This window comes from Lachnellula hyalina (genome assembly GCF_007821495.1).
Source record: "Lachnellula hyalina strain CBS 185.66 chromosome Unknown contig00055, whole genome shotgun sequence".
Taxonomy (NCBI): Eukaryota; Fungi; Ascomycota; class Leotiomycetes; order Helotiales; family Lachnaceae; genus Lachnellula; species Lachnellula hyalina.
Window position 1 is genome coordinate 54,483 of NW_022157169.1, and position 13,544 is coordinate 68,026.

At 45.2% G+C, this 13,544-nt stretch overlaps 4 protein-coding genes across 4 annotated transcripts; 2 read left to right on the top strand and 2 right to left on the bottom strand.

Moving 5' to 3' along the window:
- Positions 1-208: 208 nt before the first annotated feature.
- Positions 209-1,892, bottom strand: LHYA1_G003145 (putative transporter; the record flags this gene model as incomplete). Its single annotated transcript, XM_031148119.1, has 5 exons — positions 209-594; positions 643-1,072; positions 1,140-1,391; positions 1,448-1,619; positions 1,669-1,892. 5 exons carry the CDS (start codon positions 1,890-1,892, stop codon positions 209-211), a joined length of 1,464 nt encoding a protein of 487 aa, XP_031005895.1.
- A 679-nt stretch (positions 1,893-2,571) lies between these two features.
- Positions 2,572-4,488, top strand: patB_0 (Carboxylesterase; the record flags this gene model as incomplete). The annotated part of the gene is made up of 4 exons (XM_031148120.1): positions 2,572-2,694; positions 2,748-3,103; positions 3,157-3,298; positions 3,367-4,488. 4 exons carry the CDS (start codon positions 2,572-2,574, stop codon positions 4,486-4,488), a joined length of 1,743 nt encoding a protein of 580 aa, XP_031005879.1.
- A 1,127-nt stretch (positions 4,489-5,615) lies between these two features.
- On the bottom strand, positions 5,616-9,139 carry RAD5A_2 (DNA repair protein RAD5A; the record flags this gene model as incomplete). Its single annotated transcript, XM_031148121.1, has 11 exons — positions 5,616-5,681; positions 5,734-5,884; positions 5,939-6,124; positions 6,187-7,066; positions 7,120-7,326; positions 7,366-7,395; positions 7,460-7,704; positions 7,766-7,867; positions 7,919-8,574; positions 8,626-8,884; positions 8,952-9,139. 11 exons carry the CDS (start codon positions 9,137-9,139, stop codon positions 5,616-5,618), a joined length of 2,970 nt encoding a protein of 989 aa, XP_031005880.1.
- A 568-nt stretch (positions 9,140-9,707) lies between these two features.
- On the top strand, positions 9,708-12,942 carry HET-E1_15 (Vegetative incompatibility protein HET-E-1; the record flags this gene model as incomplete). Its single annotated transcript, XM_031148122.1, has 7 exons — positions 9,708-9,989; positions 10,077-10,278; positions 10,334-10,714; positions 10,770-11,345; positions 11,416-11,527; positions 11,578-11,841; positions 11,919-12,942. The coding sequence occupies 7 exons, from the start codon at positions 9,708-9,710 to the stop codon at positions 12,940-12,942; spliced, it is 2,841 nt and encodes a 946-aa protein (XP_031005899.1).
- Between the last annotated feature and the right edge of the window lie 602 nt (positions 12,943-13,544).

The following is a 13,544-nucleotide window of genomic DNA, read 5'->3' on the forward strand; positions in this document are numbered from 1 at the left end:
AACGATATGTTAAGAATTATACTAAGAGCTTATTCATATGTTTTATTGTAGCGAGGGTATTTGCTAGTGCAATCAAGATGTTGTTTGTCGATCATGGAATCAAGACAACGAACGGCTGAGGACGTATTGATGCCACGGAAACAGGGAATGGCTCAAAATGACCTATTACAAATAACCAGAGCTTGTGAGATGTCTTCCTTCCCGTCAACTAATACGTATACTTGAAGTCAACCTGATTTTCAATCTGCTTCCCTCCAGCATCTACCCTCTTGTTTGCCCGGTAGAACTTAAAGGTAAGTGCAGTAACGATTGCAATTATTAGTGCATTGGCAATGAGACAGGTCAAGATACCGGGACGGTAGCCTGGGGAGTCTTTCGCTCGGAAAACACTCGTCCCAATAATACCACCAAGTGCACCACCGCCAATCAGTGTTGCCGAAGTGAAGGCTCGTTTCCATTGCCCGCGAACATTATTTGCCTGATAAGTCACAAGGGCAGGGCAATTGGCATTGCAAGCCGTCGTAGCCAAGAAAACACCAAAGTAACGAGCGGCACTGTTGTGGAGATAACCCAACAATCCAAGGCCAAGTATTCCTGACATATGTTAGCAGTGTGATAATTGGTCAGGGAATGAGGGTGTACCAAGAGCCGCATTTCCAATAATTATTGGACCACGAAGGTGCCATTTGTCGCCGTAGTACGCTTGAATGTACATGATGATAGCAGCGCAAATATATGGAGGAGCAACAAGACATTGTGCCTTTGCAATACTGAATCCCATACCATCTCTGAGAATGATGGGGAGAAAGTAGGCAATTGCATAGGTATTGGTCGTAGTCAGCGTGTACAAGGCCGAGAATCCCCAAACCTTGCTATCCAAACCATTTCGGAGGTAGGATCCAAGCGAAAAGGGTTCTACTCTGATATCATGGCGGTCATGCTCAATACGCGCAACTATGAAAGCAGCCTCTTTCTCGTTGAGGAACTTCCAGGACTTGGGCGAAAGCTCAGGGAAATCGACAATCATGACATAAGAGAATATGCCAAGAATGCAGGTAAGAATGCCTTCAACCTAACAGGAACTTGTTAGCTCAGCTCAGATCACCTAGCTTCAGGTGTACCACCACTAGTTAACGTACTATGAAGATCCAGCTCCAACCCTCCAGACCTGCTCGGCCATTCAACTGCATGAGACCATAGGCAAGGATTCCAGCGAAAGCTGAAGCGCAACTCCCAATCAGATAGAATACCGCGTTTCGTTTCTGGAGTTCGTATCTTGGGTACCAAGTGCTGAGGAGATAGATGCATCCTGGATAAAAGCCAGCTTCAAGAATTCCGAGAATAACACGCACGACTGCCATGACTTCCCATGATTTCACAAATCCAAAAGACTGGAGGATGTCAGCATAGCCCGCCAAAGGTTTGATCCAAGCCACCAATTACTTACGATCATAACAGCTCCCCAGAAAAAGACAATGGTGGCAAGAAATCTTCGAGGCCCAATTTCGCGTATGGCAACAGTTGCCGGTGGTTGGAAAAGGGCATACGGAAGGAAGAACACCAACGACACGATCGTGTAGGCGTTATTCTTGTCATTCATGTTCAGTTGTTTTGTCATTCTATACTATTGTCAGTCAAGCATCGGGCGCTTGTTAGCATTTAGCATACCCAGCGATGGCAGCAGCACCAAGGTTAGTCCGATCCATTAAACTAATCATGTATAAGAATCCTAATGTCAGGACTAGTCGTCGATCGATACGCCAGATGATGGCTCTTTGCTCTTCTGGTGTAAAAGCCGTGACCCGACTATCGGTGGAGAGTTCAATCACCGTACGCTCTACGTGATCCTCATCGAGGCCGCCCTTCTCCCCATCCGAGGTTGGTTCAGTCATGATCCTTGTTCTTTAAAGTTTGAATGTTTGTCGACGGACTTTGTGTACCTTAGTGAAGACACCTGATGGTTAAAATAGAATTGCCACGACTTAGGATGAACTTCTGACTTGGCATGCTGGATGAGCTGGGCATACTTTAATCCTCCATCATCCATTCCTCAGACACCTCTTTTCGCTACCCCGCATTCCAACCCTGGGTAACACAAAGCCCATATGTCAGAGCTGACGGCGGTGAACTGGGATTTCGATATAAAATATAGTATGTGCCCAAGCCTATTCGTTGTTGTATAGCACCTACGTGTCGTACGATAGCGACTCGGCTCTGGTAGGCTGCCTATAATTCGGCGCATGTCATGCACATGCACCCCGAATCTCTATTGGTCGCAGAAACCCACCACAACGTTCATAAATTATAACCTTTATATCGAATTACCGAGAGGGAATTTAATTTAAATATATGATTATTCTCCGACCTGCCGGATATGGAGGTCACATTCGCCTGCTTATTTCGGCCTTGCCCGATAGGGATCAGTGTACTTGAGAGTGGGAACGCCATGCAGCTCATTATGCAGCATCATTGATGCCGACGCGAAGGACGGTGAGAGATATGCTCTATAACTGGTTCGGTATGGCTCTGAAGATGAGAGAGGTGTTGAGATCGAAAACATTCATGTTCACAATGGCCTTTTACGTAGCCGTGTTAAGCCTGCTTATCTGGGGGATTAATTCCATTGCTCTTGAAGGTAATTGCTCAACACCTCAAGTAGATCTGGGCTATGAAATCCACGAAGGCGTTTACAATGTGAGTATCCAGTGCTCCTGTCAGGTGGACTATCTCGGCTGAAGCGTCAACAGGCAACGGGGCAGTTCTACAACTTCTCCAATATCCCTTACGCACAGCCGCCACTTGGAGATCTTCGCTTTCAAGCTCCTGTTCCGTTCGACGTAGATTGCCCGACAACGCCTAAGCCATTAAATAACGGCTCAAGGTTTTCAGTGTGTCCTCAAGGTGCACCAGCCTGGACAAGTGTCGCCGTGAAGTGGCTTACTGAAGGAATTGGTGCTATCAACCAATCAGCGGGCTACCAGCCTCCTAATATCACAACGCTACCAACTGTGGCGTATGGAACAAGTGAAGACTGTCTTGTGCTGGATATTCTTTCACCAAAAAATATCTTCGAAAGCAGAGGGCAGGGACGAGGAGCTGCAGTGTATGTATATACGATTTATTACCCTAACTATAAGTCCATGCTAAAAGGCGTAGGTTGGTATGGATTCATGGAGGAGGTTACACTCTAGGTTGGAAGACTCTTTATGGAAGTGGCGCAGGATTGGTCAGAGCCAGTGAGAGTAATGGGAAAGAAGGCGTGATATATGTGGCGATCAACTATCGGCTTGGACTCTTCGTAAGAACTCGCTCTTCTTATATTCATCTATTATTATTATTATTATTATTATTACTAACTAACTCCAGGGTTTCCTCTCGGGGCCCACGTTTCAAATGAATGGAACAGCCAATGCTGGTCTACTAGACCAAAGAATGGCGCTCGAGTGGATTCAACAGAACATTGCAAAGTTCGGCGGAGATCCTCATCGAGTTACAGTCATGGGAGAATCGGCTGGAGGTGGGAGCACAATCCACCAAATTACTGCTTACGGAGGTTCGAGGGGACCAGCACCCTTTCAACAAGCCATCATTCAAAGCGGCGCATTTCTCCCAGTTCCCACCAACAAACGAAAGGAAGACCTATTCCAGCGCTTTTTAGCTACGGCAAATGTGAGCACCCTGCAGGAAGCGAGGAAACTGCCCACTCATGCATTACAACTTACCAATGCAATTATGGTTGGAGAAGCACCGTATGGGGACTTTACATTCAGTAAGATTTCCTACCCATCTAGCAACCTGCACGTATATGACTTTCCAACTAACGATGCGTTCATAGACCCCGTCGTCGACGGAAGTTTCGCACCAGCTCTTCCCGGCCCCTTGCTCCTCGACGGACAGTTTGACAAATCGATCAAAATAGTAACCGGGCATAACATCAACGAAGGAATCTTCTTCACGTCGCCCTTCGTCCCTACGCCCGCAACCTTCGACCAAAACGTCATCCTTGTCTCCTTCCCCAACACCAATGCTAGCAACACGCTCAACTACATCACCCAGACGCTCTACCCGCCCATCTTCAATGGCACCTACAACTACACGAACCAGATCGCGCGCGCCGCCGAGATTGTCGGCGAGGCGCTGTTCTCCTGTAATGCCAACTATCTGGACCGCGCGTTCGGGAATAGGTCGTATAGCTATCAGTTCAGCGTCGCGCCGTCGCTTCACGGCGACGACGTGCCGTATACGTTTTACCAGAGCCCGAACAGTGCCGTGCTGAACGATACGCTTGCCGTTGAGATGCAGGAGTACTTTACGAACTTTGCGATTAATGGCGATCCAAATGGAGGTGGGCTGCCGCGGTTCCCAACGTATTATGAGGATTCGCCTGATGGGATAGTGTTGGACTTGAATGTGTCGTCTATTTCGACGATTCCGGATGTGCTGGCTAATCAGAGGTGTGCTTGGTGGCAGAAGGCGCTGTATTTTTGAAGATTGGGCATTACTGCTAGGCTACTCCGTACGGCAGCGCTGTTTGGTAAAAACGCTTCTTCTCAGATGCTAGTTGCATCTCATGGTCACATTTCTATTACAACTAGTCGAGTCGCCTTCCGAGGCCTAAAATACACATAATAGTCCTTCCTTCTTTACTTGTTTCGCTTGATTGTAATAGGGCCAAGTAATAACTCACCACCGTAGAGTACCTTCCTCTATATCGCAAGCATCGTTGTCTTCCTCCTCTAAGAACCCATCAATTATTTAAATTATGCGATGCAAGGCTATCGCCAATTGAGCCGTACTCGGCTAAACCACTTCAAAATTCAGAGAAATGCACCTGACTAGCCTTCTCCAGTTTTTATGATATAAGTATCCTAGGCGCCTTATGGTCAACGCTAGCTATAGTGCATTCTTCGTAGTAGTAATATAATATTCTGATGATCAATATAAAAAGACGGAGTAAGTAGGCATGTCACTTGACGTGGAGGTTTGGGGGTCAATCGTGTGCGTGTACCCCTGTAAACATCCCGGAAATGCATGGTGGAAATGCATGGTTTGGAATCCTTCGTATTTTCCCCCCTTCCCTGTAGCCAACATAAGCTCCTATTGGTATATTCATCGGCTATTAGTCTCCACACTAGAGAATACAATACTATTGGACTTCGAAGCGACAGCTCTTCAGTTCAAACCCCTCATTTTCTTGCACCGCTTTTTGAAAAGTCACGGGAATGATCACGTTTCGGCTCTCTAAGTGGGGCGAAGTATAAATTTACAACTACAATTCAGCTGAGGGGAGCACGGCAATATGTGGTGAACAGCCGACACGTGAGTCCTCTAATATCTAGAATAACAGAATGGGTATCTGGAGTGGTATTGACAATGCAGAATCATACAACCAGTTTTTAATAGTGTAATAGGAAAAGCTTTATACAACTCATCTCTTACTACACGTGACCTCAGGTCTCGCACGTGGTATTATTATTTCTGGCTTTTCACGTGATATGAGCGTTAATAAGGCTGGATGCATATAATAATTTTCCATTTAAAGAGCTTTGCTTAGTATTTGAATCGAAGAAAACTTTTATACAGATATGTAAAAGGCACATATATTCGAGATTCATTTAGGAATCTTCTTTCCATCCGAGCCTAGCAAAGTCGCGTTTTCTGGATTGCTGAGATCGCATACCCTAAACCTCTTATATTAGCCCAAGTAAAACTTATCTCTCTATGACTTCTTACCACTTCAACCGTATCTATGACGATATACCGTATCACTTTGACATTCCTGCGCTGACCAAGTCTCAAAACCCGTGCAACAGCTTGACTTTCAACCATAGGGTTCCACTGCGGTTCCAATAGATAGACGCAGCTGGCGATGGTCAGATTCAGCCTTAGATTATAAGGTTAGTGAGTAAAGGGTTCACCACTTTGGAGTCTGACATACCCTACTGCCCCAGTTCCCGTTGTCATTAGCAGGACTCGAACATTTGGATCAGAGTGGTAGTGCTGTAAAACATTGTGTCTCTGAGCCGAGGAGTAGGTACCGTCGATCCTGTCGAATTGTATGTTCTCTAGAGTGAGGTATCTGCCGACCAGATCCAAGGATCGAGTCCAGCATGAAAAGACGATACTTTCCACTTGTCAGCGAAACGAACTTGAAGTTTCTGGTCTTGCCAAGGTTAGGCTGCCTACCTTTTGCCTTCCGTCGTATTCTGTTTGAGGTCCATGACTAGGCTAGAAAGTTTCGAAGACACACCGCGTTCTTCGAAGTATCTCAATTCCGTTTTCAGATTGCTTCCGGCCCCCTCAGCTATTTCCTCGTCACTTGCTAGAAACTTTCGGCTGATGTCTCTAAGACATAGTGGACAGCGTGAGGTGGATTTTCCAGTCTTTAGTCCTTCTTCAAATCGTGGGAGGCAGCCTGAACATAACAAATGGCCACAGACAGTGAACTTGCCACTGACAATGTCTTCGATATCTTTCAAACCTGTGACATGAGTATTGCAATAGGCGCATTTCCCTTCACCCCTCTCTTTCAAAAGAGCAAGAGCTTCTTCAGGGTCGAATGAAGCTCCTTCGGCAGATATATGAGAGAAAGACCTTTGAAAGGTTCCGTGATTACACAGCCGACGAAGTTGCAGTTGAAGTTGGAATATTCCGAAATATCCTTTGGTATTTCTGTCATGACTGTCGTGTTGCTTGATGGCCTTGATCATTTCCGCTTGAGTATTGCTGTATAGTGACTTCTCCGAGGCCGTGAACTCGATATACCGATCTTCATCGGACACCTCAGGTAGATGAAGCAATTTTTGAGTCCTCCGTAAACATATAGAGTCCAGAAGAAGGCGAATATTATTCATACCCTGCTCAGTTCCTTTCACGAGTGGAGAAATGATATGCTTCCGAAAGTCGGGAAGACTGTCAAGTGGTCCAGCGCGAATGAATGCAACGAGAGAAGCAAGATCCTCAAGACTATTTTGAACGGGTGTTCCTGTCAAACACCAGCGAAAATTTCCTGGTATCTTTGAAACTGCTTTGAATACTTTTGCAGAACCATTTCTCACGGTATGAGCTACACCTTTGAGTCAAAGCCCGATCTGCTTGGTTGTATATAAGCATTCTCACCTTCATCAAGAACAACACGAAACCAAATTACTCTGTATAGCGCGCTTTCTGGTTGAAGCGATTCAGCTGCAATAGTTGCATACGTGCTTAGCACGAGATCAGAGTCAGCGAGGGCGTATGGATCCACTTCACGACCTCGACCGTGATATCTCGTGACATTCAAAGATCCGTCGCAATGGCTACATAATAATTTGGTTAAATTCTCAGCTCTTTAAAGGGTGACTCTCTTTCAAAGTTTAAACTCACGTCCTTCTTGTAGCCACTCGTCAATCAACACTAATAAAAGGTTACTAGATAACCTCAAAGCAACGTTAACAGTGGCAAACAGAGTTGTACTCACATGGTGAAGGCACAACGACAAGTGTCGACCTTGAAATCGCACGTTGCGAATTTTCAGTCTTCTCCGAAACGAGGAACGCACTGCCATCCTGATTCGTGGCAAAAGATCTTGCACGCTCACTTGTTCGTATGATTGTGGAAATGACTGTCAAAGTCTTCCCTAAGCCCATATCGTCGGCTAATATGCCCCCAATACATTCTGTCGGACATTCCGTAGTCTTTAGACCCGTGATTGAATGCTCATAGCTAAGGTTTCGGATGAGCACACTGATTTGAAAACGATACATTTACTGTGTTCTTGACTCACTACGACTGATTCTGGCGGATTCGTGATTGCCACAGGCAGAATTCACTTGGGACCGGCCCCAGTTCTCTCTGTTCCATGAAACACAAAGCTTCTTCTTGATGACTTCACCTTAATGTTATGGAATGTATCTCGCGGTTGGGTTTGGGAACTTACGGTAGCAGCTCTGTGGTTATTCTGATATCCGCTTCTATTCTCTCGAGTTTTTTTGAACGGGTCAATGAATCATACACGGTGGCCATTCTTCGGCGGAGTTGAGATTGTGTGGTAAGCTCGTCCACTGGTTTGTTATTAAAGCCAAGGATATCTTTAGATATAATTTGCTTTCCACTTTCCAAGCTGCCACTTGAAGACTGTAAGGCAGAAGAAAGGCCATCAAGTTTCAAAAAATGTGGGTTATCATAATCCGTATCAGGTTCCTCATAGCATGGATGCTGCAGATATATTTTACTATCGGAAAGCAAAGTGCCAATCCCGGTGCGAATCGATTTTGAGCCGTAAATAATAATGTCGATAGGGAAAAAGTTGTGCTTTTCAGATTTGCATAGACTCTCTAGTAACGATCTCCATTCTTCGAATTCCAAGTAGGCGTCAAACCGGCAATTCGACAGAGCTGAGATGTCACGCAGGACTTTGGCAACCCCTTCATTCAAGACTGCAAACCTTTCCTTAGCGGGAAAACTCACAAAGGCGCACCCATCTTTGAAGGCAAGCTCAAGAGAATAAAGATGATCTTCCTTCGAAAGGTCTTCCCCGGGAGTTTCTCGAGTGACTGTGGCTGGATCGAGTAATTTTACTCGCGTGTTATGAATCTAGCGATCGGTCAGTTTCAAGATAATTACTGGACAATGAACAGTACGTACCATTCCAAAGCATGTATTGTTCTTAGCTGCAGCCCGCGCATTTGCAAGGCCATCAGATGAAAAGTCTCCTGTAGATTCGAACGGAATTGAAATTAATGGCGGGAGTTTGTTAGCCTCGTCCCATTCTGTCGATTCCACGTCGCTTTGAGTTGATGGACTTGGCGAATTGGGCGAGTCGGGATTTTGCTGGGATGTATCTGGCGATTTTTTTGGCTTCAATCTCCCATCGGTGCTATAGCCCAGGTTGAAGGCCTCTGAACTAAGTTGGGTCAATTAGATTCGAGTAAGATTCGTTGGTATTGTAATGGTACATACTGTGGGCCTACCCTAACCAGAGGCTCAATTGGTTCTGGTAGTATATTGTCGCTATTCCTCGCGCTTTTTTGACGTCTGATGGTTTCAACTGAGGCCCCTGGAGGTAGTATGAGCACTGGTATGCTGATGACATTAGCTGACTCCTCCATTGATACGCAGAATACCAAGAGTATAATCCCTTCCTGATCATTAGGAACATGTTCGCAAAAGAAGAAAGACGGGAGGGTGGCTTCGTCTTTAAGGGAATAATCATAATAATTGGTGAGCCGCAAGGTCAGTCGTCAGCCTCACTTGTCTTACACTGCTTCAACCCCGCCACCCATCTACAGACCCCTGTCATCTGCACACTTACACCCTGCTGGGTAGCCTTCTACGGGGTACGGATGTACTACAATTCCTTGAGATGTGACTACCAATTATTCGCAAGATCCAATTCCCATTTGATAATATCTAGCTTTTCTACGATCTGTTTATGCAAATATTAGCTTCTCAATTCCTAAAGCACGGAGTAATGCGTGCCACGTTCACTTAACTACAGGCTGCAGCCTGCAGGACCAGGAGTTGAGTCGGCCTTGCAGGGAGGCTGTAACCGCCAAGCCTCTTTTCTGGCTGAAACCACAATTTCGACATCAGCCTGACTCGGTGATGTGCACTTCTCGCTTTCAACTTTTGAATTTGAGATCTTGTAAGCTCTACCCGAAGCTCTGCGGTTCAGGCCTGGCTTATTTCTTGTGGAGGATTATTATTACGCGTGCTATGACACCGTTATGGCATCAGCTCACGATGCATTCGACGACGTGCTGTCCAAGTTTAAACTTCGACTCACCGATAGAGAGTCTGAAGACTTCAAGTTCACATCGCTAGAAGATGTTCGAGTGGCTTTAGTCGCTATTCAGGACGAGCAGGGCCGGAAGAAGGAAATGATGAATCTTCCAAGACTCCAAGCGTTCCTCGAAGCCATGGAGCAATATGGAAAGGTTGTGGAAGTCTTTCTGAACGTCTCGTCAGTTTTATGCTTTATATGGGGTCCCATGAAGTTTTGTCTCCAAGTTAGTACCACGTTGATTTTTCACATTGACTTTTAAGGGTTAATACCGCTCATCTTCCTCTTGAGTGCGGAAAATTCTTCTAATCAGCTTGTGAAGATTGCAAGTGGATGGGCCGAATCCTTCGAAATTCTGCTCGATGCCTATAAACAACTTGCAGAAAATATACCGCTTTTGCAACAGTTTCAGACACTGTTTGAATCAAACCTACAAATGAGCAATGTTCTCTCCATGATATATAAAGACATTCTGGACTTTCATCTGTCAGCATTGAGGGTATTCAAAAAGCCGAGTAAGTAAGACAAAATATCTTCTCTATTTAAAATGTGCGGGTCTAACATTAAAAGCCTGGAAACAATTATTTCGGTCGACATGGAAGGACTTCAAAGCTAGGTTTCAACATATCTTGGACGATCTTCGCAGTCACAAGGCACTTATCGAGGGGCAAGCGAATCTTCTTCAAATCGAAGAAGTTCGAGTCGACCGAGAGAGAGTCCGCGAATCTTTTTCCTCCATTGAGAAAGCAGAAAGAGATAAAAAGTTTCTCGCTGTTAGAACTTGGCTTGCGTCAACTGATGCAACTGTGGACCAAGAAGCAGCTGCTGGTATGCGAAAAGACTACCCAAATACAGGTCGATGGATATTTGGAGAAAATGTTATAAAAGCTTGGATGGATTCTACAAGTTCTCTGTCTAGTGTTGTTTGGATCAATGGAATACCTGGTGCTGGTGAGGCCCTTTGACTACAATCTGCCTGGTGCGCTCTTTAAGTTGTTACCTTTAGGGAAAACAATTTTAGCATCGCGAATCATCGAAGAGAGGCTGCGATTAGATCAACAATCAACAGTTTTCTTCTATTGCAAATATCAAGATGAGCAAAGAAGAACATTTCTTGCCATCGCCCGGTCAGTATTATCACAGCTCCTTAACGTTCACGACGACCTTTTGCCATATTTGTACGACCAGTGTATTAGCAGTGGTCAGGTCTCCTTGGTCTCGACCCAGTCCGCTGTGGAGCTCCTCAGAACGTGTTTGGAAACGGTTCCCCAAACCTATATCGTGATTGATGGTATCGACGAATGCGAATATTCGGAAAGAAGGGCCATTCTTTCATTCTTTACCTCACTCATCGACAATGATATTACCCCAGGACGACTCCGAGGTCTTTTTGTTAGTCAGGACGAGAATGACATACGAAGATTACTCCGAAAAGCATCAGTACTGCGACTTACCGAGGAACACAACAAGTCCGATATCGAAGCTTATGCGAGTCGTTGGTTGAGCAAAATTGAGCTGAAATTTGAAATACCGGATCTCACATTACAACACATTAAAGCAGCAGTCCTCGGTGGATGTGAAGGTAAGAATGCCTCACACATTAGTGACAAGATATTGTTCCTATTGCTTATAGTTTTATTCACATCTATCAGGAATGTTTTTATTTGCCAAGCTTGTCTTGACAAATTTGCATGACCAAGTCTCCAGAGACAAATTGTTTGAAGAACTACAGCCTGAGACTTTTCCAAAGGGGTTTGAACAAGCGTAAGCGGGCCTATAGAAACAAAATCTTGGGATTTTGCTAAGTCATATAGATATTCAAGAATCGTGAATCGCATACTTACCAATCCGAAGGCGGGCGAAAGAGTAGTGACTCAAAAACTCCTGGGTTGGATTGTCTCTGCCAAAAGGCCATTAAAATGGCACGAGATCCAGGGAGCTGTATCAATCAACACAAAGGATCGGTTCGTTGATTTTGAGAATAGCCATCTCGCTATAGATATTCGAGACCTCTGTGGCTCTCTCGTGGATGTCTTGCCGGGCGACAGAGTACAGCTCGTGCACGAAACAGCAAAGTCGTAAGTCAAAATCAACAAGTTCAATTCCTATTTCTAGAGTATAGAATGTACACCTACTAATGGGTCTTAATGCAAAGTTATCTAATACACAACAATTACGTAGAAATACACGTGGAAGAATATCGACTTGCTGTTTTATGCATGAAATATTTGACTTTCGACTGTTTCGACCCCGATGCGCCAGAGGAACGCGTAAAGGAATACCTGATGAATGGAAGTTATGCATTTCAGGATTACTCCGTGCTGCATTGGGTTGATCACCTGGAGGAAGTATTGCGTTTTCTGGAGATGAGTAACATATCGAAATTCAACCTGCTTGGTCCTGCAGTCAATGAATTCTATGATACATGTAGTGTCGGCGGGCTGGAGACGGACGAGATCCCCCAAGAACTAAGAGAACGAGGCAAATCAATCAAGGACACTGATTTTGTTGATAACTTACTTCATCTACTCAACCACACAAGAAAGTCCCGAGCCGCGGATGATCAGCTGTCAGGACTCGGAGACTTTGGGAAAGTTATCAACAGGAATCGACAACTTCTTGAGGGTTTGAACCGATCAATGAACCTCACCACAGTATCTAGGCAGCAGCTGGAGAAGTATTACGGTAATAACTGGAACAAATGTCCCCGACAGAAATGTTTTTATTTTCACGAAGGCTTCCCGGATACGATTCGTCTGAATAACCACGTCAGCCGCCATGAGAAACCCTTCTGCTGCACAGAATTTAGCTGCCCGCGAATACACCTCGGATTCAGTACTGAAAGAGAGCTCAAGAGGCACATGACACTTCAGCACCCCGACCCAGCAGCTTTTGCCTGGAGATTCCCAAAGATCAAACCACCCGCTACAAAATATAAATGTGCTGAATGTCCAAAGCAATTCACACGAGCTCACAGTCTCAACGTCCATGTAAGAACTCATTCAGACGACAGAAGATTTGGGTGTCGCTTTTGCACCAAGTCCTTCGTACGCAAGTTTGATTGCGGCAGACACGAAGAGAATTTGCATTCGGAAAAGAAACAGGAAATGGGAAGTGATTCTATGACGGTGCCTTCCTCCCCATTGCCGGATTGCTCTATTTCAGAGACTATAGAATGATCAAATAAGGTGTTCCACTGCATGAATAGAATATGACGTGGCACGGGTCAACCACCACCATACCATGGCTTCAGAAACACTTGCTTCGTCCAATATGGGCTACAGGGAGGTTTGAGTAGAATGAGTGAGGTGCACTATGAACTGAAAACCATGGGACAGCTTGTTGAACTCCCAATTAAGTGAGGAACCAGTAGCACGACGACCTTTTGCAAGCATCTCAACCTTTTTGCAGGCGTTGAAAAGAAAGCTAAACGTTGGATAATTGGGGTTTCCAAGGCGTCATATCAGACAAGGGAGCGGGTGACTGGACACCACTTGTCAATTCGAGTGAGTATTTGCGCTAGGAGGAGGGTTGAGGCCACAAAATGAATACTGAAAGATTTGGTTTTAACTATAGTTTTAGTGAGTGCTCTTGAAAATCCCGTATTGCGAGAACTTCGTCCTAACCGTTATTGCAGAATCAACAAGCAGACTGGGTTTAGACCTGTAAGGCTTTTATTTCAGTGCGTTAGTAAAGAATGGTGATGATGGGGACCAATGTTCAGTTGGTGGTTACAAATTGGTGCCTCGCTTAAAAAGGGGGCGGGGCAACGACCAGCCCA